Source organism: Vicugna pacos, chromosome 18 (assembly GCF_048564905.1).
Source record: "Vicugna pacos chromosome 18, VicPac4, whole genome shotgun sequence".
In the NCBI taxonomy this organism is placed as follows: domain Eukaryota; kingdom Metazoa; phylum Chordata; class Mammalia; order Artiodactyla; family Camelidae; genus Vicugna; species Vicugna pacos.
The window spans coordinates 23292422-23319110 of NC_133004.1; the positions used below are offsets into that span (position 1 = coordinate 23292422).

The 26689-nt window shown below is 39.3% G+C and overlaps 1 protein-coding gene across 1 annotated transcript in view; it reads left to right on the plus strand.

Annotated features, from left to right (window-relative positions):
* The first annotated feature begins 1906 nt into the window (after nucleotides 1-1906).
* The window catches only part of LOC107035108 (coiled-coil domain-containing protein 144A-like), a 55369-nt gene continuing 30586 nt past the window's right edge, over nucleotides 1907-26689 (plus strand). Inside the window, exons 1-18 of the mRNA XM_072942143.1 lie at nucleotides 1907-2502; nucleotides 3165-3279; nucleotides 3431-3604; nucleotides 7063-7169; nucleotides 8482-8620; nucleotides 10037-10151; nucleotides 12228-12380; nucleotides 12991-13042; nucleotides 13422-13491; nucleotides 16156-16216; nucleotides 16304-16491; nucleotides 17764-17893; nucleotides 18294-18355; nucleotides 20856-20949; nucleotides 23367-23395; nucleotides 23580-23652; nucleotides 23976-24230; nucleotides 25827-25900. Of these exons, the coding sequence (XP_072798244.1) occupies nucleotides 2288-2502; nucleotides 3165-3279; nucleotides 3431-3604; nucleotides 7063-7169; nucleotides 8482-8620; nucleotides 10037-10151; nucleotides 12228-12380; nucleotides 12991-13042; nucleotides 13422-13491; nucleotides 16156-16216; nucleotides 16304-16491; nucleotides 17764-17893; nucleotides 18294-18355; nucleotides 20856-20949; nucleotides 23367-23395; nucleotides 23580-23652; nucleotides 23976-24230; nucleotides 25827-25900 (2106 nt within the window). The 5' untranslated portion in view covers nucleotides 1907-2287. The remainder of the gene's footprint in view (nucleotides 2503-3164; nucleotides 3280-3430; nucleotides 3605-7062; nucleotides 7170-8481; nucleotides 8621-10036; nucleotides 10152-12227; nucleotides 12381-12990; nucleotides 13043-13421; nucleotides 13492-16155; nucleotides 16217-16303; nucleotides 16492-17763; nucleotides 17894-18293; nucleotides 18356-20855; nucleotides 20950-23366; nucleotides 23396-23579; nucleotides 23653-23975; nucleotides 24231-25826; nucleotides 25901-26689) is intronic.

The window sequence follows — 26689 nt, forward strand, 5'->3', positions numbered from 1 at the left end:
CAGAGTACCAGAGCATGGAAGAAATAGGCAGGCAGGAACCTAGTTCAGTGATTAGATGAATGCAGATCACCTGGAAAGACTTGGGAGTAGCATAAATGGCCCATGAATAGATATTTTTTCACTAAAGCATGATGCACAGCACAGCGTGTACATAAGCTGACTCATTTCAATTATCAGAGCTGTAGTGACAACACAAGGACGTACTCCTTTAACAGTAAATAAAGGGGAATCTACCTACAAGACTGGAGTATCAGCACAATGTACAGAAGAATAGGAGGGCAAAATACATATAATTTTCAAAAGACTGGGATGTGCTGCAGTGTTATTAAATGTCATGGAAAAGGTAAGAAGTGTGAAAAATCTTTACATGGTCACTATCAAGAAAGCGGTGAAAGTCCTAGGAAAATAATCCATAATTTAAAGAGAAAGTTTTGAGAATTTTGAGAGTAGTGAGCAAATGTATACCAAGAGTAGGGCAGGAACATGAGAGGGCAGGCCCAGGAGAGGGTGGGTACAGGAGAAGGCCGGCCCGGGAGAAGTCCTATCAGACTTCCAAGAGATGACGTTGAGAGGCAGTGGGTATTTGAGTCTGGAATACAGGAGGGAGGTCTGGATTGGAAATGGCAGTTTGGAAGTTACCAACTTGTAGAGAATACATAAAGCCCTAAGGCTGTTGGGGGTGGCAGCAGAAAGTAGTAGAGGCTGGAAGACTGAGCCTTAGGGGTGCTGTGTGCCAGCACTCAGGGGCTGGGACTGAGAAGACCGGCCAGGGCCGTGGGAGGAAACCAGAGCAGCCTGAGACCCAGGAAGACCCTTGAGGAAAGGGCTTGAGGAAGCCGGGGAGAGCAGCGGTGGGAAGTGTGGCTGCCGGGCCGTGGGAGGGGAGGACAGAGCTCCCCGTGGAGTCAGCACCTGGTGGGTGATGGGTGACCCTGCCGTGAGCAGTCGCAGTGAGTGGACACCCTTGGTTGGATGGAAAATGAGAGGAGTCAGAGGAAGCGAATGGGAACAGCTCCTTTGCAGGGGCAGGAGGCGTGTGTGCCGGAGAGCAGAGAGATGGGGCCGCAGCTGGAGGGTGAACGCATCTTTGTTTTTTAAGATGAGGGAAATAACAGTGTATGCTAAAAGATAGGGTAAAAGGGTAAATAAATTAGTAACAGCACATTCACTTAGGTCAGGGGAGTTGCAGGTGAGGGCAGGTGTGGGCACAGAAATGCCCCTGAGAGAGTCAGCTTCAAAACACTTGCCAGGTCCAGTCCACTCAAGACCAGCTCCCAGGAGTGTCAGCCACTTAGGAACTCTACCGCCCCCTGCAGTTTTGATCCTGGCAGGGCCAGAAGCCATAATTAGCCAGCTGAGGGAGGAAGGATGGAGTTAGGCAGGAAGAGGAGGTCTGCCCTGCCTTCCACCCCTCCTGCAAGTGGTCAGCCAGCAGCGTGGCCTCGCTGAGTAACTGATGTGGTGTTTTCATAGTTACGTGATTAAAAAGTTCTCAAATGTTATACCATGCTCCCAAATAAACCTTGGATTGATTCAAGATTTAATTGGTGGAAATAAAAGCAAAAAATAAAGTGAAGAAAGTGTGTAAACATAAGGCTGAGCCACAGAGCAGGGTCAACAGGCATGCGGAAACATGTTTTCGTTTCATCTGGAGAGCGTGTATTGGTTTCTGAAGTTTGTACTTAATGATACATATTGCCACAATCTCTGAAACCATGAAAACAGCTTTCTGCTGTTTGCATGTGCTAAATTCCCTGGAGACTGGCTGGGGCCCAGAGGGATGGGGAAAGGAATAAACTGAGGGATAAGGAGATTTAGAGATTTTTGGTGGGGAGCTCTCTGGGGGACTAGGCCTTCAGCATCCTGTGGTTCCACCCCACTCTAACCACAGTTGCATACAAACATGACTTTCTCAGGGGCAAGCCTCACTTCTGGAAATGTCCCAAAACACTCAGCCACCTAGCACCAACATTTGAACGGAATCCAAAATGGCCCACAAGCAGTTGCAGAGATTTGAAATGCGTTAGGCTCCCGCGTGCGCACTGGGCACACTGGGCCTCTGGGCCTCTGTGCACACTCACAGGGACACTGGCTCTGGAGGGACAGTTGAGGGTCAGTGCTGTTGCTAGGCTACGAGTGTTCCAGACCAAACATTCCGAGCCGTTGAGCTTTGCAGCCAAGGTGTGGCAGCGAGACCTCTGTGGCTTTTCTGTAGCGCCAGCGCTGAGATCGGGAGGCGGCAAGAGGCCAGGAGGGAAGTGAGCGGTGTCGGAAGGCGATAAGCCAGATGAAGAAGAGACTCGTGAAGTTAGTGAGCTGGGTGGGCGTCAGCACCCACCAGAAAGCGCGCAGGGATCATGAGAAGCCCGTGCCTGGGTATCACGTCGATGTGAGCGAGCTGAAGGAGTTCCACAGAGCCGCATATTTAGGTGACAGGTGTACAGTGGAGGAGTTGCTGACATACAAGAGAAATGTCGTAGACAGCAGAGACAGGAAGAACAGGTAACAGCGGTGGGACGGGCCTGGGAGGAGCTGCCAACTATGGTTAAGACATGAATTTTAAATTGCCTTCCCACGTCAGAGATGTTGAAGTGTGAGACAAGGAGCATGTTAGAATCACTGAAGTACAGCGTTCTCTCTCATCCTTGCAGCAGCAAAGTAGATACACTATCATTTTACTTAATTGAAATGTTGTCTTTGTAAAATAGTAACGGTAACAATTATAATATAACCAACAATTATTGAGCTATTATTTTGTGCAAGGAGCTGCCCGACATTTTGCATAGCTTTTCATTTAAGCATCACAGTGGGGTCCTGTAAGATAACTACTACTTCACGCCCATTTTGTTGATGAGGAAATTGAGGCACAGACAGGCTAAGTGAGAGCTAATAAGTGACAGTGTTAAAGTAGAAGCCAGACCCAAGTTGAGCTGAATCTCAACGGCATGCCCTTTCTATTCAAACAGGTAGTTCTTCCATTAATGCGGTGAGTAATAAGAGCTAATAAATACTGTTCTTTCCCCATAGAAAGAACTAAGATACGACTAAATGTTAGTTTTAAAGGGGTAGGAATAGCATGCTGTTGAATGTTTACCATTACATGAGTAACTGTGTCTTCGAACTAGTACGCTCTAATTTGCTAAAAAGTCCTCTCATGTTCGCAGGACTGCCCTACACTTAGCCTGCGCCAGCGGCCAGTCACCAGTGGTGGATCTCCTTACACGGTGGTGGTGTGATCTGAATGCTCGTGACAAGGAAGGCAAGACAGCTCTCATCAAGGTGTGTAGCAGCACGTGCGATGGATTGGATTTAATTACTTAGAATAAAAATGAATTTATCTGTTTTAAATATAACAAGCTGCTGGAACTTGAGGAATGTTAACTTGGAATGCCTAGCACTTACAGTCTGTTTCTTGGTGTGATACCAACAGGCTGTACAGTGCCGGAAAGAAGCGTGTGTCACTATCCTGCTGAAACGGGGTGCTGACCCAAATCTTGCGGACGACTGTCAAAACACTGCTCTGCATTACGCCGTCTTGGCTGGAAATACATCAATTGCAGCAGAGCTGCTCCGCTATGATGCGAATATTGAGGCGATAAACAAGGTATAGCTCAACTGACTTTATTTACAAGATATTTGAAATACAGGGTCTTTTCTAGCTACAGGTGTTTTATTTATAGTAATATGTATACTGAATACAATACATCAGGGCCTGTTATCATGGAAACAACTCCAAAGCCAAGGCCAGAGGCTAGAGGTAGTGCCCACAGAAAGGGCAGAGCTCTGTCTCCCAGCCACACTTGCACCCCAGAAGGAACAAGTTCCCATTAGGAAGTACCTGGGAGTGGGTGGTAGGCTCAGAGCCTACAGAAGATGAAGGCTTGTGGGGAGTGAAGTGATGGCAAGGGCAGGCTGCCTGCCTGGGGATGGGTGGGAGAAGGAAGGAACCCAGTACCCAGCAGAGGGAGCTGGGTGACTGCAGCTGGGCAGGGGAGGCAGCAAGCCCCAGGCCCTGAGCACCCCAGGATCCCAGGTTCTTGAACCTGGGCAAGTGAGGTCAGGTCATGTTTGACAGCCAGCAGGGGCATTCATTTGTGCTGGTGGCCACATGGCCCTCTATGTACACCTTCACCTTGGGGTCTTCCATGCTCAGCCTGGTGTAGCTCCCCTGCGGGGCTGTGGCTGTAGGTGGGGAGCAAGTGATGGCGAAACTGGTCCGCCTGCTTTTTCTCCTGGCTCTCCCCTGAAGATTTTGCTTGAATAAATGTACTCAGGTCTAGACACAGGTATTTAGAAATACTTCCCTGAGATTCTGATGCAACCCTTGGTTAAGGACTATTGAATGGATACGTGTAATGCATGTAAATTCACAGATCTCAAAAGTAAGACATTTCTGGAAGAGCGGGGGTTTGAGAGATGCTGCTGCTTTCAGTGCTCTCCTTTGCAGCCATGTTAGCCTGACTTTTACCCATCTCTTCCTTTGTGACTGAGGAGTTTATTGGCAATATTACTGGCAGTATCTGTTGCCTTGAAGAATAGCTGCTTTTCCTTTCTAACCACTGATCATTCAGTGGCACTCAGACAGTGTTAGAAACTTGCTTGTGGTGAGTGATTCAATAAGTAGAGTCGGATCCTTTAAAGATTTTGCCCCTTTTGTTCCCATCCAGGTCATTAGGTCAACAGGGTTTTTCTGATTGCAGTTAATAGGAAATCATGAGCCTTCTTTTGGTTAAAGATGTGTGACGGACTCTTGCAATCTATCTGTTAGATTCACGAGCCCTAGCATAATCAAGATGACAGTTTTTTTTTAAATTAAAGTCTAATTCATTTACAGTGTTGAGATAGTTTCTGGTGTAAAGCAAAGTGATTCAGTTATATATATATATGTATATATATATTCTTATTCAGTTACATATATTCTTATTCAGTTATATATACAATCTTAGTTATATATATATTATTCAGTTATATATATATTCTTATTCAGTTATATATATATTCTTATTCAGTTGTATATATTCTTATTCAGTTATATATACATTCTTATATAGATAGATAGATACACACACACACACACACACACACACACACACACACACACACACACACACACACACACACACACACACATATTCTTTTCCATTATGGTTTATTACAGGATATTGAGTATAGTTCCCTGTAGTATATAGAGTAGGACCTTGTTGTTCATGTATTTTATATGTAGTAATTTGTATCTGCTAGTCCAAAACTGCTAATTTATTCCTCTCCCACCCCCTTTCCCCTTTGGTAACCATCAGTTTGTTTTCTATGTCTGTGAGTCTATTTCTGTTTTGTAAATAAGTTCATTTGTATCATATTTTAGAATCCACATATTAAGTGATATCCTATGGGATTTCTCTCACTTTCTGGCTTACCTCACTCTGTATGATAATCTCTGGGTCCTTCCATGTTGCTGCAAATGGCATTATTCCATTCTTTTTTATGGCTGAGTTGTATTGCATTATATATAAGTATACCATGCAAGATGGCAGTTTTAAACATCAAGACCCATGACATTAGTAACAAATTGGAGTTGTTCTAATAATTTAGTTTCGGCCATCTCATGAACTAATTATCCATTTGATTAACAATTGGGGAGAATTAGATACAGGTAGATTGTAGTTTTAGTAGGCATTGGAAAAATTCTTGAAGCAGGTATTATGAGCCTTTTTAAAATGTATTTATTTTACAATCTATTTTTTTAATTGAGGTATAGTCGATGTACTATATTACATGTTACAGGTACACAGTTGAGTGTTTCACAGATTTTTAAGGGTTATGCTCCACTTATGGTTATTATAAACTATTGGCTCTGTTCCCCATGTTGTGCAATACATCCTTGTACCTTATTTTATGCCTGATTATTTATACCTCTTAATCTTTAATCCTAATTATCCATTTGATTAACAATCAGGGAGAATTCGATACAGATAGATTGTAGTTTTAGTAGGCATTGGAAAAATTCTTGAAGTGGGTATTATGAGTCTTAATCACAATTTTTATTACATGTTGGGGCCCAGTGTTTTTGTGCATAAGACATATGATTCTAAAGAAGGTCAAGGTTTTACATGCAAATACTTGATTTATACGCAACTGTTTGGAAACACAGCAAACATAAAAACACAAGTGGCCTATAGACTAAACATGCCTGGATATGTTGTCTGTCTCCACATATTGAGTCAACATTTAAAATTTAGGAGACTTGTGCAGAAATCTACACTTCAGAACTTCTAAAGAATCAAATCTGGTCCCCCTTGAGCCCAGGCCTATGTGGTCTGCTTCGCAGAGGTGGCCCCTTCTCGGTGGGGCGTGTGTTCTCCAGTTTGCTGTCCTCACTTGTGACCTTCACTTACTCGGGCCACCTATGTTGCCTCTGTAAGCATTTGAATTCCCAATTCCTGTTGTATATTTTGATAAATATTTCAAGATTTTAAAGACAGTCTATATTAATTTATAGTCTACTTTGTATTTTATAATAATCCCTTAAGAGTGGGATGGAATTTTTCAAATTAGAATTTATAAGTTGGTTTAAGAAAAACTTTTTTTTACATGCAAATAATCATATTCCCACTGGAATGTCTGAAAGCCTTATGAGATTAGTCATAGTTGTAATTGGATAGGTTATGCATGTTGCAGACAGTATGGTATCTTTCTCCTCAGCGTGGCTTGTTAGAAGTGTAGTTGATTCAGTAGCTAAATGGTTCTCTCTGGAGCAGTGTTTAGAGTGTCAGGAGTAGTAGTAGGTAACTAGAGAATGCCTGACACACGCTGCAATAGAAGCGAAGATTCTTGGAACCAGCAAGTGTCTGAAGTGAGTTTCAGAGAATGACTTCACAGGGAAACTTTGGAAGAGGTCAAGAAGGAACCTTTTAAAGAGAAGGAGCACAGAGGGGTGAGGAGGAAGGGGCTACTTTTTATTTACTTTATAGTGTATGTTTAAGTTCAGAGACTTAAGTTTTTAAATTCAGTTTTGAAATTTATATGTAATTTTGTACATTGTCAACTGTTTTTACTATTTTACAGTATAACTTGACACCATTCTTACTCGTCGTCAGGAAGAACAAAGAAGAAATGGTCAAATTTTTGATAGAGAACGGGGCAAATGTACATGCAGTCGACAAGCTGCAAAGGTACAATAGTTTGTTCTCTCTCTCTCTCTCTCTCTCTCTGTTTTTTTAATCTTAATGTTCTAGAGTAGTAACAGCCAATCAGAAAGATTAACCTAATAAGAAGAGGATTAACTTAGAATCAACACATCATCAGTTAGGTAGAAAAGCAATTATTCTGCCTGGTGTCACAAAAAGCAGTATGCAGCAGGATTCATCTTCCTTTATGATAGTGACTGATGTCATTTGCAACCTGCTTGTTTTGGTCATACAATCTTACAAGAGTTCAGGGATTTCATTTTAGTTTTATTAGTATGGACTCTAATTTTAATTTACCTTATGAGACAGTGTTGAATTTCTTCATTCTTTTATAATTTGTTTTAACCTCTTCTTGGTATATATTTTTTTCTTAAAAGATGCATATTAAACAAAGAGGAGTTTGTTTTGTCTTTTGGATGACTCTGCTTTAAATTACTTTCTTTGAGGGATACTGATGTTATTAGGTTATCACTGAGTATCACTAAGAGAGTAACTATTACCAGATACTGTGGGCTCATCAGTTTGTACCCTTTTTCATTTCTAGTACATTTTGATGTTTTTATTTTTAATTGATAATGGTAGAAGGAAGAAAAATAGCTTTCATTATAGAATAAACATTCCCTTTAAAGAAGACAAGTCATTGGTGGATGATAAAGAGGAAAGAGCTGGGCTTTAGAGTCAGATGAGGTTGAATTCCCAGCTCTCCTGCTGGTCAGGTGTGTTACCTGGGGGACATGACTTACTACCAACCAATATGTTTCCTGACATGTAAAGGAGGGTCGTAGTCCATCCTTCAAGGGTGATTGTGCCTAAGAAAGACCGTACGTAGGCTGTTCAGGTTAGTGCCGGGCACATGCTTCTCAGCGTGATTAACTGCAGCCGTGACTATTTTTATTGCCATTTTTCTTCATATTACTGTTTTCAGCCTGCAAAGAGCTTCTCCTTACCTGACCTCTAGCTGATTTTAAAGTATTACATTTCAGACTAGGGAAGAAATGGGGAATCCTTTATTTAAATCTTCAGCTACTTCAGATAAGTGACCTCAGCATCCTTTCTTGTCCTTCAGAGGACTTTAAATTAGCAACTTGTACTATGTGCTACCCAAGTAAGACAGGAGGCTTCTTTTTTGTCCCTCCGTTTTGGCCTTGGAGGTAATTTGCAGAGATGAGCACTCGAGCATGTACATGGTCAGTTCTCCAGGGGTGGGCTGGATGTTAACTTGGTAAAATAGATCAAATTAACTGTTTAAGTTAAGCTAACTAAGTTCCTAAGAGTGAAGTTGTCTCTTTTATTTTAGATCAGCACTGATGCTTGCTGTACGTCATGACTCACCGGACATAGTCAAGCTGCTTCTTCAGAAAGGTGTTAATGCCGATTTGCTAGATGTACACGGACACTCTGCTGAACAATATGCTTGTTCTAATGGTTTCAAACAGTAAGTGTTTACATTAAAGTGCCAGTTATCTCTAAACTGAGGTTGGAAATGACCTAACTGTGACTTGTTATGTGACAGGTGAGAATTTGTAGTTGGGAGCAGGCACTTTGGGGATGGCAGTGAGACCCTCCACATCATCAGCTGGAAACCAGCAAAAGGCCAGACTAGTGAGATGGAGCAGTGGGCACAGGGTTCTTTATCTCGGGGTTTGTAAGACGTTTATCCTTAGGGTCCTGCTGTTCTCCATTTCATTCCAGTGTAACCCCAATGCATGGGGTACAAATAATGTCACATATCTGATTTTTGTAACTAGTTGTTTGGGTCTTGAAATGTTTGGTAGAGCAGAAAATCCTGTATTTTCCTTTGGAGACTTTCTCCTATAATCTCTCTTGAATTTTCCAAGAACCTAAGGAATTCCCTGAGGCCACAGTGACAATCCTCTCCCACAAGGCATTGGGGCAGGGCGAGGGCATTCTAATCATTCTCTTGTTTCCCTTGATTCTGTTGCTGCAGCGTTGGTACTAAAACTGGTTTTAACAGGATCTCCTCGGCAGCTGGGTCTGGGGTCTGGATGTTGCTCTCTAAAGACCTTTAATAAAATTTTCAAAGAAGACAAGGAAAAAGAAACTGGTCCTGCAGTCGGGTCACGATTGACCTCTGCTCCCGGGATGCCTGTGCTGATCCAGTTTCTGCGGTCTTCGTGGCGATGGACACGTAAACTTCAGAGTGACAGCTTGTTTAGTTCTCATACATATGCTTGTATGAGGTCATATATTTATAAATAAGTTTAACTACAAGTTATATAGTAGCTGAGGTGCCCTGAAGTATAAACCACGAAGAACAGCTAATCACCGTAATTTGTAACATTTTCTGAAAACTGCCACATTTAAATGTTACACCTATGAAAAAAACACAGATTGGGTTTTCTTTGGGATTCTCAAATAGTTCCAGCATTAAAGTTGAAGAACAAATTATTCCATTCTTCCACTATTTCTCTGAGCATCTGGGGGATACATTATCTCATTAAATCTTCATAATACTCTTATGAGTATTAATAACTAACTGCCTGACAGTAAGATCCCAGTTTTATAAAGGAAGACTTTGAGCTGAAGAGAAGCACCTTGTCCAGGAACAAATAGCTGTTGGTTATAGAGCTGGGACTTCTGACTTCGAGATACTTTCCGTATGTCAGGCTCGCTCTAGTTCACTTACTGGGCTGTAGTGCCCTCAGTTCATGACTACTTCACCTCCTTTTTTTTTTCTTTTTTAATTCTACATCCTAAATTTAGAAGTGTAGATTGCACAAATTTGAAATATATGGACAATTGAAGTTTTGATATTACCTGTGATATTGTCTGAAATAACCTAAGAATTTAATACATTTGGTAATTGTTTTTCATATTAGTATTCAAGTAGTAATATTTATTTATCACATTTTTTTATACATAGCCTCTACCAACTGATTGTCGACTACAGAGATGGAAAGATATCAAATACTCCCCCTCAAAATAGCGACCTAGGACAGAGTTCTGGTAATAAGTTACTCTTGTTGGGCCTACCATAGATAAAGAAAGTAAGATTGAGGAAATTTTGATAATGAAAGAGCAGTGAAAAAAGCCAGTGTGTAAATTTTGTGTATGTTTTTATTTTTTTAGTTAATTTTTTCTTAATGGTCTAGCATTCAGAATTATTTAAGAAGTTAATTGTAGGTAATTTAAAATCTGAGACAATATTGTGTGAAAAGAAGTTCATTTATTTAATCATGGCCCCTGAAATCCCATACTATATCTTTGTGCAAATAAGAAAAATAGGTTTTTAACTTTGTTGTACATTTCCTGTAACATTATAACAAGTTGGCCTTGTTACAGAACTGGCTCTTTAATTTTTACAGCAAATGGATTACATCGGGTAAATGAATGCTAGTTATTACATAGTGATTAGTCTCACTAAAAAGTGATTGTCTTTAAAACTGGGAGCTCAGCGATACCTTCCTGGTGCTGTAAACAAATGGCCAACTATTAGAACTGCACAGCTGGGCCAGTGTGCAGCATACTAGTAAGAGATTGTTTTTTAAAGGTACCTAGTGATAGGGCAGAAGTCAGGAAAGCAGTGCCTTGTTGAGGAGCACTGGTTACATTTCACATCATTACACCAACAAGGGCTCTCTCTCACCAATTTCATTCCTCAGAAGTGCAAACAGAATGAGATATGTTGCGTTCATGAGAGTCAGATGTTTTCTTCTTTTTTGGGGATACTTGTCATGAAACCATATTTTGTTAGAACAAGATTTTCTATTGCCATTAGTTAAAGGATTGTCATCATAAATACTCAGCACAACTCAGGACTCAACAAATTGTAAAAAAAAGCACAGAAGTGCTTCACATAAAAAAAAAAAAAAAGATGATGACTGTGTTGCCTAGATGTGACCCCTAGCCTGCTGTTCAGTCTGAACTGTATGAGGGCACCTTTAACTTAGTACACCTTGATCAAGCAAAGAACTTATGTTGTAGGAAATACAAAGATGGAAAAGATAGAGTTTTGGTCTTCAAGGTGCTCATAACACAATAGAGTTGTCCCTGGTTAATGTCTGTATATTTTTTAAACAGGATTTTCAAAGAAAACATTCTTATCTGTTAATTCATCCACTTAACAGATGACTATCAAGTGTCTTTTAGGTAGTAAGCACCACTGTGACGTTACAGAATGCAAACAGGTCAAAAGCACAGTTCCTGGCCTCCAGGAGCTTGCTACTGTCATCCTCATTTTTATGATTGGCTTTACTTTATTCTGTGCTTACTGGTCCCAGAGCCCACTAGGACTTTGTAACTGTCTTTATGTATTTTTCATTGGTATTTAATATGTACCAAATACTTTTAAGTCCACGGTGAGGAAAGAAGTTTTTTGAAAGTGGGTAGGATGTCAGGTAAGCCACGCAGAGCGAGTAGAAGTTTGCCAGGGAAGGAGGCAGAAGAGCAGTGTTTGGTGGGCGGAACATCTTTGAAGATTACATTTGGCAGAAAGGACAGCGGTGCAAAGGCTAAGATGTGCCAGTGAACTTTGCAGGATCTATGAGTTTTGTTTTGTCGGTGCAGAAAGGATGCTGTAGGAATGGTTGGGAACGAGGTGACTACCTAGCTCAGGCATGCTTCTGAAAGCCTTTCTAGTACTATAGAAAGTAGGTCTGCTGTAGACCTTGGGAAATTTGTCAGAATGGTTTTAGGTGCAAATAATAATAGGAGACCTAAGTAACCGTGGCTACAGCAACAGGAGTCAGGATTCTTTAGAAGGTTCGGTGATGTCATCAGGATCCCAGATGCTGTCCCTCCTTCAGCTGTGAGGCTGCTGGTGTTCGATGTCGCCTTTCCTGATCTGCTGATTAGCAGCAGCTCCAAGCATCATCTTCTCACCTGACAATATCCGCAGGCGAGGAGGGCTGCTTCTCTCTGCATGTTTTCTGTTAAGTAGGAAGAAAACAGAGACGCTTCCAGTAGACTTCCCCTAGCATCTTATGGGCTGGGCTACATCACATGCTGATTCCTAAAGCAGCCACTGGGAAAGGAAATGCAGTTACTGTGATGACCGTAAAACAATCATTTCTCTTTTTGCAGCTAAGGAGAGTTTACCTTCTTCGCATACTGGGGCAGAAAATATCCAAGAAAAGTTGCAATTGTCCAGCAAGGACAACGAAGAAGAAAAGGTTGTCGAGTTGGGAACCAGCAATGGCAGCTGCATGGATTCACTGAAGAATGTTGAGCAGAAGAGTAAGAAGATTCGATTTGAGTCTTAGGGTTTCCTCTTATGACATAAAGCAGGGATGCACAAGCTTTTTCTATAAAGGGCCAGAGAGTCAATAGTTTAGGCCATGTGATGTCTGTCACGTCCACTCATGTCTGCCATTGCAGTGTGAAAGCAGCCCTAGACCGTATGTGAGCGAATAGGGATGACCGTGCCCAGATAACACGAGGTAGACAAAGCCAAATGGCAGGGTGGGTTTGTCCCATGGGTATCATCCAGAAATACCACGTTATGTAAGCTTGACATTGTCAGTTTATGATACTGATTCTACTAATGATTATCATTCTTTTGTGAGTCTCGTAAAGTTTGGTTGGGATTTTGGTCCTTGTAAACAGCAGTTCACTTTAAAATATCAAATTTGGATAAACACCCTTTTTTTTGATAAATATAAAGGAGGGGAAGTGGGTTTTATGCATTAATTACCTACCAGGAGTATACTCAGTATTCACTCAAGTGTGTAGTCTCCAGGTGTGCTCCCAAAGGAATGCTTTTTAACAAAACAGTGGTCTTATACTTTGAATATTCTGTATTTTTCTATTGCTCATATAAACTCTATTTTACTTTCTTCTTTAATAGAGGTGTTAGTGATTAAGGTTGCACCGAGGTTTGAAGACATCTCTGTAAGCCGGTAGGATTTTATGGATTTTTAAAAATTACATGTTGACTGAGGGAACACAGAGAAAAGAAACAAGGCTTGTTGAGTGTCCTACTCTGGGTTAGACACCGTGTTATGTACTTGGCATTTGTTACCTTATACAGTCACCACAACAGCTTTGCAGAGTAGCTGTGCTGTTATAGCTTACTTCTAGTTCATTAGGCAACTGTAGTTTAGGGAGGTTGACTAGTTGACCCATGATTCCAAGGTTAACAAGTAGTTGACCTGTGACTTAACCATCAGGCAGCCTGGCTCCCAAATCTGCTTTCTTATCCCTCAGCATAGACTTTTGTGACTTGTTTGTTTAAAGAAATGAACTCACTCATTTTTGATGTGTATTTTTGCTCCAAAGTATTTCACCCAAACATGATATTGATGATTCACGGCCTCCATCAGATGATGACTTAGATCTTGCTCCCAAGGTAAAGTGTTCTCTTGTGAAATTAATTTTTCTGCTCTGAATTTAGTGTTGTGTAGTATTTATTCTTAAAGTTTAGCAGTGTTCTGCCTGTCATTGTTTTATGTTTGTATGAGAAAGTTGGTCAGAGTAAACCATTTTATAAAAATATGGCAGGTTTTCTTTCTTTTTTTCTTTCTTTTTTTTTTATTTTGGTAAATACTGAAGATGAGGCTGCAGAAAAATGGACTAGAAAATAGATTGCGACAGGAGAATTGTACTGTGAGAAGGTTTCCCACAACAGAGGAAGTGTGAAGCTTGGCCAAGGATAAGGATTCTTTGACTTTTAAACCACACTGACGGCACTTGTATAATGCTTGTGCCTCAGGGGCATCTTCAGTGCACACAGCTACTTACTGTGATAATCATGGCCTCTTCCTGTGGCCTTTCAGTTCCAAAACTACATAGCATGTATCTTTTTTTTTCCCCCTTGGACACTTTTTATTTTGGTATCAGAGAGTTGTGAGGAGTTTTTTGTTTGTTTGTTTGTTTGTTTGTTTTTACTTTATTTCTATCTCTGTTTCTGCATTAAGACTAAAATAATACTTGAAATTCTAGAAATTTAGAAATTAAAATTCTGTTTCTCAAAATCCATATTATAAAGAAGTTCCTCTGTGTTTTCTAAATTATCCCATTACGACTATATTCAAAACTCTGCATCTAAGTGAAGAATACATGTTTTCCCTAAAATAACAGCCAGCTTTAAAAGTAGACTCCTAATAACAACCATATGATGAAACCTATGTCAGAATTCTTTTGTATTACAGTTTTAAGAAGTATGTCCAGTCCTCGTGTCCCATTCTAAAATTTCAATTTTCAGACATTTTGTAGTATAGTTATTTACATATTCATCTTATAGCCCCTGCATCAGTATACACTGCTAGAGATTAGGGAACGTAATTGTGCATTTCCTGGAGCACCTAGAATAAAGTCTTAAATGTAAGAAGCATTTTAGTATTTCCTTGAGTGTGAATGCATGAAGAGACATGGGATTCTGCATCATGCTGCAGGTAATATAATATGCACACTCTATCATAATGAAAACTGATGATACAGGTAATATAATATGCGTACTATGTCATAGTGAAATTATTTGAATTCTAAAAATATGACTTAAATTTCTATTCCCTTTCTTTAGGTTGTAAAATTTCAGTTGTTATGAGAGGAAATATGTCATAAATGCCGAGGAAATAGATAAGAAGTATATGATAAATAGGAAAAGGTTACAGTCTGTTTTTCAGTATCCATCAACTGTGAGCTTAGAATTTGAGATGAAAACTTTTTAACCTTCTTTTAGCCCCCTCTCATGTTCCATTAAATATATCTTTTCAAGCTATATATTATCCTTAGAATCCTGATTACCAGTTCTTTGTCTAGGTGGAAAGCTGATGAGTTAGGAACTTTGTAAAATCTATTTTTCTCTCTCTCTAGTAATAATTGGCAGCGTTCAGGTAGTGAGAGATGACCATGTTCAATTGAGTGACTTACAGTGACGAGATTTAACGCTTACTTATAGTAGTATTTATAAATAAACAGTTGTAGAGTAATACAAGTCAGTATTATTGGGGATATACTATGAACAAAGGCCTTTGTTTTATATATATGTTTTATATATCATATATTTTGATATTTTTATAAAGTTTGCTGAAGAAGAATATATATACTTGCATATATAATTTACATATTTTTCTATATATAATAAAAAGGTAAAACAGAGGCTTTCATTCACCGTATATCGCTAACAATACTGATACATCCCTGATCTATTATATATAAATGCTGAAATATATGTATATCTCCACATGCCTTGTTATACTTACTTTTTCCTTTTTTTTTGCCTTCAGTTTGTACTTGACTAGTCATGTCTCATTTTTTTTCTTCCTCCTCCCCACTTTTTTTTTTAATGGTTTGCCCCAAACCTAGTATTTGTTTGCAGAAAACACTTCTTCAGTGTCTGTTCTTTCAGTCCATCTCACTCTGCCTCTGTGAACATATTTAGTGACAGCTTTCTGTTTACTATGTGTGTGGCTTTCACTCATGAGTCATTGCCCCTCAGAATTACTTTTGTTTTTATTCCTCTTTCTTAGAAGTAGCTGAATTTGAACAATCATTTGTCTTTAGCTTTTTGGCGAATGGAAGAAAAGTAGCTTATGCTGTTTGCTGTTCTAAATCATCCAAATAAGATACTGCTAAAAAGTAAACTCTCATATTTCCCCCATGAGAGATCATTCACACATATATAAGTCATGCAAGCACATTTCAAAATATAACAATTGCTTTAAATTTCTTAATGTTAGTTTTTTCTATAGGACTCTAAACTATCAGGGATAAGTTTTTGTTCTAGATCATTTTGGTCAAAAAAGTCATTTAATGGATACCATAGTGTTTGTATAATAATCAGTGAGGGGTAAAGAAAGTAACATTTTGGGACCCCTGAGGTCATCTCTCATAATCCTCACCCCATGAGAAGATGTAGGTTGGTAAAGGACAGACCCAGGACTTGAATCCCTATCTGAATGACTCCAGAGCCAGCGCTTTTTGTGTTAGATCATCTAGGAATGGGGAATGTTATAATTACTTTATTCAATTTCATATTTGTTGTTCTTAAAGCTGTTATTTTCTTCTCTAGAAAGTCCGGCATCCAAGATTCGCAAAGCCAATTCAGGCCTGGGGAGAACCCGTGATAAACAGTAAGTTATTTGAAGAGTGTCTTTTTGTGTTTTCACTGATGAGAAATTATAGGTAATTTCATCTACCATACCTTGTTGTCACTACAGCAGAGGCAAAAGATGGTGTTTTGAAACCAGGAACTAGCACCTTCTTTGAGGACAATAATTCTAATAATGAAAATGAAGATGCGGTTAGAACCTTTTCCCAACCATCAAGTGAAGTTTCAGGCTTTTCTCATCCTGCCTTCCCAGCACCGGAACCTCTCACGTCTTCAGCAGTCCTTGGTGTTACAGAGGTAAGTCGTTTTGTTTTTAACTTTTCCTTCCTGTGCTTTTTCACTTACCGTCCCCCTGATTCTCATGGGGATGGAAAGGATCCTACAGAGGAATGGAAGTCCTCAAGATCACAATAGAAAACAGTGTGATAACAAGAGAGGTACACATGCAGGACTGAGATTTGTAAAGGTTGGTGGCAATAAACAGTTCTCAAATATGCCATGAAGAAAAGAAAGCATAAGAAAGCAACTGGAAAGAACAGCTGGATGAATATGAAGATGGGCAGGGGTACAAAGGGGAAGGATTCATCTAATAAGGACAAGATGAATGAGTGTCAAAATGAGAGAGATTATTATACAAACACAGCAGAAATAGTGGGGTTAAGTGAGAGCAGGAACTCTATAGTACAAATTATGATAGAAATTATCTCAAATTGAAATTAGGAGAGGGAAAAGTCAGCTCATGGAAAAAAGTGCTCAGACGCTACTGAAGAACATATAGCTGATTTTATGAACAACGGAAAGAAAATTTGATCCTCACTTTTTTTCTTTTTGGTTATAGAAGTGTGTTTTTTAACTCAAATGTAGTTGATGTACAGTATTGTATGAGCTACAGGTGTGCAGTAAAGTGACTTGGTTATACATATGTATGTATGTGTCTAATTCTTTTTTTTTCTTTTCCATTGTAGTTGTTTGTGAGGTACTGAATGTAGTTCCCTATGGAAATTCGTTTTAACTTGAAGTTACTTCTTTTTGTAGAAATCCTCACATTTAAATTGATGAAGTGATGTCTTATATTTAATCTAGCAAATTTTGTCTCTCCATTCCATCCCCAGTAACTGTGTTGTAGTTTTCCATGTGACTTATCATGCTGTTTCACACCTCGACCTTTGGCTCAGGCTGCCCTTTTTAGAACCCCCTTCACATCTGCTCTCTGCACTCGGTCTGTCTTTTAAGACACGGTCTTGTCTTCCCAGCATTCCCTGAGCTATTGACATGCAGCAAGTCTCTTCTCTCCTTTGTGCCCTTACTGTATCTGTTCACTTCAGGTGTAGAGCTGTTGAATGATACTTGTCTGTGTTGATTCATTTTCATGTGTCTCTATCTCCCCTAGAATATAGAGCAGAATCTGTCTTTTATGTATGTTGCCAGCTTGTCCCAGGATAATGCCTATGATCTGACGGATACAGTCAATATATGTTGTCTTCCTGACTGATTGATTGAATGGCCAAGTGTAGGAATATGATGTTTTCTGAAGTTGGGTTTTTGTTACATTTTGTTTTGTTTTTATAGGAAGAAGCAACAAAGCCGAAAACTGGGGGAAAAGAGAATGGCGCTCGGACTATTAACAGTGTCCTAAAGGAGCAAGCAGGTCATAGCAAATTGATTTCTGTTGATGGAGCACACGAAAGTGACAGAGGTGGTAAGTCAGTGAGCACCTATGGATTTTCTTCTCTGCTTAAAAGCCAATGTGGTTGGAGCGGGGAGGGTACAGCTCAGTGGGAGAGCACGTGCCTAGCATGCACGAGGTCCTGGGTTCAATTCCCAGTACCGCCATTAAAAAAAAAAAGCTAGTGTAAAAGATCTAAAGTGCGTGGATCCAAATATGATATCCATTTCTTCTTAAGTGTTTTTCTTTTGCCATCTTCTTTCATAAATATCCCAACTACGACCAAGTTTTCTTCCAGAAAATGCTTCAACCCTCTGAAATTCTTTTCTGCCACTTTATTGACATATTCATGAATCGAGATAGACTTATGTATCTATTTAAACTTCCCAGTGGTATGTGTTCTCATTAATGTATCTGTGACTGCATTTTGTAGATGCAACTTCAGCATTAGGATTAGAAGAAAAGGAAGATGTCGAATCACCCTTGGATTCTGAGGTGCTGCCTTCTATTAGTATTATTTTCAAATATAAGCATTGCGTGATGTTAAAACATAAATGGAGGGATGTTTTGACTTCACTTTCTCACTTTTGCATTTTCCCAGCAAAATTTTTTCCTCATTTTAACCCACACTTAGTAAAGTCATGCCGTGCTACATGTCATACCACTGCAGAGTGCACTTCTGTTAATTTTCCAGACTCACCTAGTGAAACTGGTGTATGTAGTGCAAAAGCCAAGGCTTAGAAGTCACAGGGAATCGGTTTGGGTTCTGAAGTTACCTTTTCTAAAAACTAAAGAAAATAATTCTTGGTCAGCCTGTGACCAGATGTTTGTTTCTTTGGTATAAATGAATGTGTAAAACTCTTAGATTCAGAGAGAAACAGGTTGTACTAAAAAAAAAAAAAAACCCACAAAAAAACGGTGCTTTTGTTTGTTTAACCACTTTGTCCTTGAAAAGACGGTGCCTGTGACTTGAAAGTACTATTATATTTGCATTGTCAAGTAGATCTGCAATGAACATTTCAGGAGAAGCAAAAGCATGGGGAATAGTAATAAATATGTGGGGTTAAAATACCAGCAGTTTGGTTTAGTGATGTTTTAATGAGGACAGCCCATTTTGGGTAGGGAAAATAGCGTGCAGTGAGTAACTTTATGGCGACCGAACTCGAAGGAAGGTAAGTGCAGTGTAGTGATGACCTATTCCAAGGTGATAGCTGTGGAAAGAAGTAGGGAGAGCCTGAACTCTTGGATCTCGGCAGCTCCTGCCTAGTGGCCCAGCACTATATCTGAAGCCAGCAGACGTAGCATCCTGGTTCTGACCCACTGTGGGATCTTGGAAAAGCTTGTCTGACTTATTTGAATGTCAGTGACCTCGTTCAAAAACATGGTACTGATACCTACCTCTCAGGTTATGTGTCATGAACAAAAATGTGGTAACAAATGTGAAAACACACTGTCAACTGTAAAGGGTGCTCTAGAAATGTAAGAGAGAATGATCACAGTGGCCACTAGTGACCTAGTGAAATGCTGAGGACACTTTTTTAAAATCTGAAGGACAATAAAATGGGAAAGTTAGAGCGGGCATGGGGATTTCTCATTTGGGGTATGTTGAGTGTTGGTGGACTATTATCAGACATCTCCGATAGGTATATAGTGCTTTGGTACTTCAAGCCCTCTGGGGATTTTAGATGTTTTGACCTTAAATAAATTCCTGTTCCTGAACACCAGCTATGCAGCAGGCAGTTAGACACTGAATGTAGCAGTTGAGGGGTTAGGCTGTAGTGGCAGGAACAGAAGAACAAGTAAACAGGAACCCTTTACCAGGGACAGTAAGTCCTTCATATAAGGAACGTGGAGAGCGTTAGGTTGGACAAGAGTGGGGGAGTTTGTAGTTAGGACGAGGGTGGAGTAAGGGTGGAATTTAGGTAGTCAGAAAAGAGCTGAGTGTGACCAAAGCTGCCAGGTGATGGACAGGAAGGAGCCAGTCCCACGAAGGTCCCGGGAGGGATGTTCCGGACAGAGATAACAGCGGGTCACATCTGCTCATCACGGTACTCCAGCATCTTGGAGTGACCAGGAAGCAGCAAGTGGGTAACCGTCCTTAGAATCACTTTTATTATTGTTGCGTGTAGAAAAGAGAATGTGCATCATAAGGGCCTGGCACATGCGGGTGGTCACTAAACGGTGTTCTTATTCTTCCCTAAGTAAAGTAAAGCTTATGGTACTTTTTTGAAGAGCTGCACAGCTACATTTCAAATTTTTCTGCTGTTAATTTAAACAAATGTTTTTCTTTCTACTTTGGTACTTTATTCAACTATTTTCCCTATCAATAAGTTTTATCAAATAATCGATTCTGCTAAGCCTTTGTTAACTGAAATGTAGCAGTTTCCACAGTGTTCTGTTAATACTCAACATGACAGATTCCAAGGCTTCTTTTCATGCCGTGTATGTTATTATAATGCTAAAAACAATATCTGTTCTAAGAAACATTTTAAATTTATAGCACACTTACTAAAGAATATATTTAAATATGTATTTTAATTTTATTTGTTATTGAAGTGTAGTCAGTTTATACTGTTAGTTTCAAGTTACTGGAAAGCAATTAAGTTATACATATAAAAATACGTATTTTTTTAAACGTCCTCTTCTTCTGTCGAGGAATGCAAAATGGAATTAGGTGCTTTGAAGTTAAATCTTTGTTGAAGTCTGCATGTAAGTCAGTATTTTGTCTGTGAAAATATTTGCTCTAGCTTTCCATGCTCAGTTTACAGAGTCAAAAGCCAACTGAAGGTAAAAGATAGACTTGATCTAAAGAGTGTCTATGAAATTTTCTATTTAAATGTTTGGGTTTCCAGGATATGCTTATTTTGTTTTTAAGTCTAATCGCTTTTAAAGTAGGAAATTAAAAAAATAATAATAAGGTAGGAAACACAGGTATTTCCTTAGAAAGGGATAAGGAAATCTTTATGCAACTCATTATTAATATTAATTTTAACAGAATATCTCTGCGATTCAGCTACCGAACCGTGTTGATCATTTATCTGGAGCTGCAGGTCTAGGAGAAAAAAATACATTGAATGGACAAATAGAAAGTAAGTACTGTATTTTATTAAGAAAAAAGTCATTTTACAGAATGTTGATTTAAAACATGGATTTGGATCTATTCTCTCAGCCAAAGAAAATCACCTGTTGAACATACAGTGAGAAGAAAGAGAAGAAGAGGAAGTAAATTGTATATCTTACTAGGTGTCAGCAACAGATTAAACTAGAATGCTGTTTAAGGAGCTCAGTTGTTAGTTTTCTTTCAAGATGCTCTGTGACCTGAGGACAGTCAGGAAACCAGGAGGAGGGAAGGAGGGAGCGGAGAATGAGGGAGGTAGAGAGGAGGGGAGTAAATGAAGGAAAAGGAGGGGGGTCCCTGGCAGGAGGTGGTAATGTAGAATAGTTCTTTAGAAGAAGGAAGAGAAGAGTGTTTGAAATGAGGCGGGTATGAAGTGAGCTTCTTCCAGCACCAAACCTTGTCCGGGAGGCACAGCAGAGTGTTCCACTCCCCCGTCCCCCTGACCGTTAGGAAGGCAGTGAGGACTGCGGTACGTGATCACGCAGAGCTGGGTGTGGCTGCCGGTGAGCACAGGCATGTGTGGTCAGCTGTCAATGTCTGGACCTTCGTGTCACACAGCGTGTTGCTGCCTTATAGGATGGTGTCTCATAGGCCAAGAGAAGAGTGGGAAAGAGGTGGAGAGCAGGGTGCGTTCCGGGGAGGTCAGGGGAGCTGGAACCTGGTCAAGAGGCCACTGAAAAGTCTGCAAATCCTGATGCAGCTTTTGGGGAAGTGTTACAGTGAGACGCGTGCGGCTGTTTCAGAGGGATCAGTTAAGTCCGAGTGCTATAGAAGCAGACTCGGTATAGACCGGAGTTTCTCAAATTTTAGTCACCTGGGGACCCAGTGAAAAGTGCACATTCCGAGCAGTGGGTCTGCGTTTCTAACAAGCTCTCAGGTGATGCCCTTGTTGCTGGTCTTCAGATCACGCTCAGAGGGTAGGCTTGTGTTTAGGGGAATCTGGAAGAAGAGCCACTGGGGAGTTAAAGACAACAGCAACAAGGAAAAGCATGATTTTGTTTTTCTTTCTGAGCACGTTCATAGCCAGAGGGAGGCGAGGAGTTGAAGTAGAAATTAGAGATGTAAGCTACTGCTGCTAAGCAGAGAGGAAAAAGAAATGGTGGGGATCATCTGTCAGAAGAATAGAAAAGGGGAAGAATTAAGACCACAGATGTAGAGGTACCTTAGAAGAGGAAAGTGAAAGGAAGGAGGGAAAAAAGGCAGCAGGGAGGTGATTTTGGAATTGAGGAGGAAACGTGAGAGAACTCCTTTTCGATGGCGTCAGTGTATTTGCACTGAAGCCAGGTTAGATCATTGCCACTCCAGAGAATACTGGAATCAGGAGAGGGCCTAGAATTGGGGTAAACCACAGCCTGTCCTCCTATCAGGCTTCAAAGATAAATGTTGTATTGGTATTTGTTATTCAAATGAGATTAACTTGAATATGAAGCATTGACTGTGCTTTTTGTTTGTTTGTTTAAGGATACCTAATTTTTTGATAAGATAGTTGTTTCACAAAAATCCTTGTAAACATTAGCCTGATTTACCAAACCAAACTAATTTTGGAAAGAAAAGAAATTAATAGGGTTCATTCGATAAATGCTGAAGTTGTTATTTTCAGTGAATACTGCACAGGTTTTGAAATATAAAAGACTTTTAATATCTAATAATTCTGTGGCAATTAAAGTTGTTTTTGATCACCAGATTTCAATATTGAAAACTCAGTATACATTTTTTCTTGCGTGAGTGGATCAGGAAACTTTGACGGCTAGAGGATCCAAGAAATGTAGGCATACCAATAGCCCATGTGGGTATGGGAAAAATATTTTTATGAACTATTATTCTACAAGTGTGTATCCAAGCCGATCAGTTCATAGCACTTTCTCTGATGAGAAGTGAATTGCACATTCAAATGAACTGCCATCGCAACTGTGGACTTCCTAAATTACAGGACGAATTGAAGAGCATGATAAGTACTTGTAGTGTAATGGTGTCAGTCGCATTAAAGATGTGCTGTTGCATTTTACGGTCAGCTTTCACATTTGTCTTCTTGGAGCCGTGATTTGTTTCTCTGATTAGAGATTGCTTTTCTCCTCCTCAGGCAGCATGTTCACACTGGTATATGTACACGTTCTATTTTATAAATAAGTCACTTGAAACATAATCGTACTTTTGAAATCTTAACTGCATGTTTTGTTAAACCTATATTCCTGTTCTTTATTATCTATAATGGGTTCATATTTCTGTCTTGTTGCTGTCCTAACTTCCCCTGAAAAACAAAACACCGAAACCTAACGTGTTCATTTCCAAAGCAAGCACGAAGATTGCGCTCAGTACTAACTCTGCGTGAATGGGTAGTTGGCTTTCATATTTACGTATAATTGATTCTGTGTCCCTTTTGGCTTTTAGATTCTACTGAAAAATATCCTCACTTGAAGGTAAGAACTTTTATACTTTAATCTTGATTTTTTTTTTTAATGATGGTACTGGGAATTTAGCTTAGGACCTCATGCACTACTAAGCAGGCACTCTACCACTGAGGTAGACCGTCCCCCCTTGAATGATTACTACAGATTCTATCAAATGTACATTATTAATCGGTTTGTTTCAAAAACCATTCAGCCTGCAGGTGGAGTGAAAGATTCTGTTCCTAAGAAAACAGGAGAAATGAAGAACTTTCAAACATTCAAATCAGGTAAATTTTGCAATACAAATTTAACTCTGAAAAGAAGTACAGTCTTCTTATTCCTAATTCCTTTTATTTCTTCAAATTTAATTGAAAGATGACATAAATAAGGCAGATGTTATTATTGGTATAGAAAAAAGAGAGACAGTGGTTCCCTATATGAACAGCAATGACATGTAAAGTACAACCAGCTGGGAAGGAGCAGTGTGTTTGGGGGAGAGGAGGGCGTGGGACTGCGGATGTGGGGCTGCTGCTCTGGGAAGAGAATTCATAAAAGTTAGTCAAGTTTGTATTGTTATTCACATTCTAATAAGTGGAAACTTTGTTTTCAGGTTCTTCAGACTGGGTTTCTACTAGTTTGAGCCTCCAAAATGAGGCTGGTCAAAGAGCCGAGCATTTGAAAGTTGATAAATGTCCGTTGGTATCACAATCAGTGACCACAAACCAGTCAGCACCCACAAAACTGGGGCAGACGGCCCCGGTAGATAAAGGCCGGAAGAATATTGGAGCCGTGTCTCTGTCAGAAAATGCAGCGCTCCATGGCCTGTGTGAGTCACAGCTGCCAGAGAACAGGAGCAGCAAAGAAGGTAATAAAGCAGCATAGAGAACTAGCCATAGTCTACCTGTGTGTGGCTTCACCATACTCTGACTTTGCAGAAATCATTTTGTGGCAGGATCTCCTTTGTGTTTACTCCTTTTATGCAACCTACGACCAGACAATACCTTTTGGCATGACATTTACATTCATCCTCTGACCAAAGCAACATATTAAATAGCAAAGAGAATTAGGTGAAAGTAAGTTCATTCAGAATAGTATTTAGCACACTCCTGACAGTGGGTAGGAGGAGGATATCTAGAGCTTTGTGACCAGTTGGGAAACCTAGGTGGACATCCAAAGATTCCCTTCTCAAAGTATGGTTTCTTAGCTTTATTTTTATCTAGCTGTGAATTTATAAATATGTTATAGCTATATTCAGTGTAACTGAAAAAGCACCTCTGCAACTAAATATCAAAGTATTTCTAGTATATTCTCTGCCTTCTTGTATTTTAGAAGTGGCTTTCCCAGCGGCAATGGCAGTCATTGGGAATTTGCTACACAGGACCTCCTTCTTAACTGTGTCCACACAGTATATCAGCTTGTTTTATTATTTTTACTGGATTGATGGGTCGAAAAGGATATTGGTTTTTAAGGAGTGCTTTATCACTTGAAAATAACATGTGGAATATCAATTCTAATTCTTCTAGGATACCCAGTCTGTTGATTAACCACACCTAATATGTGTTCTCCTTTATATACCAATTAATTTAGTGCTTTAATCAGTGATATAATCAGAGCTGTAGTAATAAGTCATACAATATTTTTTTCTGCTCCTATAGTTTTATCTTTTCTTAGCTGCAGAATTGATGTTGTATTTACAAAAGATTCTCAGTTATCTCCTATAGTAGTGACCACAAGCTCTAAACTCAAAGTTTTTCTAATAAGTACTGTTTATACACAGATACTTTTAAGAGTTTGTCCTCTACAGCATGGGAGCAAAGAGGATAGACATGTAAAGAAATAGTTTGCAGTTCAGCTGGTGAAGACACACTAGAAAAATCTGTGAAGTACCAAGGTAGCTCGAAGGAAAGAGATCCCTGTGTCTCTGTGGAAAGACAGCTGCAATCCAGGAGGACTTCACAGAGCAGGCTGAGTCTTCAAAGAGGAAAAGGAGTCTGTCAGAACAATAGAGGGAAACATTTCCGATTAAGGAAAGATAAAAGCATAAAAAGTAACAGTAATTTTGGAAACCATGAATAACATTGCTCTTGAAGCTTCGTATGTTGTTAAAAAGGTACTGTTAGGAGGTAGAGAATAGAGTCTATCGTGACTTTGTATATTTCTACTGTAGTTTTAAATTTTGCTTTATTTCTCTTTGTTTTGTTCATGTCTGGTGAATCAATTTGTGAGTGAAACTTTGAGATGTTTGTATGCCTTTAATCTGGTAACATCTAGTATTTCCCAAATAGTTTGTTGAAGTTTTAGATAATTAGAAGTATTTCTTAAAGAAGTAAATATCCAGCTAAAGATTAAGCTTAATTTAAACTGTCAATTGATGAAATGTTTTTTCTGTTTTTATAAAGATGATGCCTTTTATCTGGCTGTTCTAAGTAGTGAATTTTAACTAAGCATATTCATTTTTCAGCAGACCTAGACTTACAAAGGGCATCTGAGGAAGAGCAAGAAAGACTTGATGGAAGTGAAAATAACCGCTCACAGGTATGTAAAAATGTAAATTTAAATTTCTTGTTTAATACTGTTTTCTGTGCTTTAATAACACAGTTCAAAAGAAATTGCCTTTCAGACTAGACTTTTAGAGTCAATAAATAATTATTTAATATTTAGTTTTTAATGGCATTTTATCTGATTACAAATCTTAAAGTATTGTTAGGATCTATAATAATTTATTGTGAAACTTTATCCTTGGAATTGAGGCAAAAAACCTTCCTGAATATTGTTTATTTCTTCCATTTTTATAACTTCCTCACATGATAAACAAGGTGATGTCAAATATTAAATCATGTGATATAAGCAGTTGAAATTGTAAATCATATAGCAGTGATGGCCACCGAGTTAGTTTCATGTAAGGAACAGTCATTCCCAGTGGTCCAAAATTTGCAGTTTCAAATTGCAAGTCATTAATGCGAAGATGAAAGATTTCTTCTTTCTTGTGATGTGTATGTAATCGATCTCAGAATCTACAATCAGGGAGAGAATAGGGGTCATAGAGTCAACCCAACTGCTGAGTAAGAGAATCAAACCTTCCAGGATTGGACCTTTGCTGTTAGGGAAGAAACAAAAACTTTCTAATTTACTTCATTTCAGGGTAGGAAATCAGTAAATATTACTAAAAATTCTTTTATTCACTCTCACTAATGAATGTTAGAGTATAATATAACGCAGTGGATGCAGAGAATACATATTGAGATAGATCACTGTCATAGTATATCATTTGCATGAAAATTCAGGAATTTGTTCCTCTTTCTGATTGATGTTAATTGATTTTGG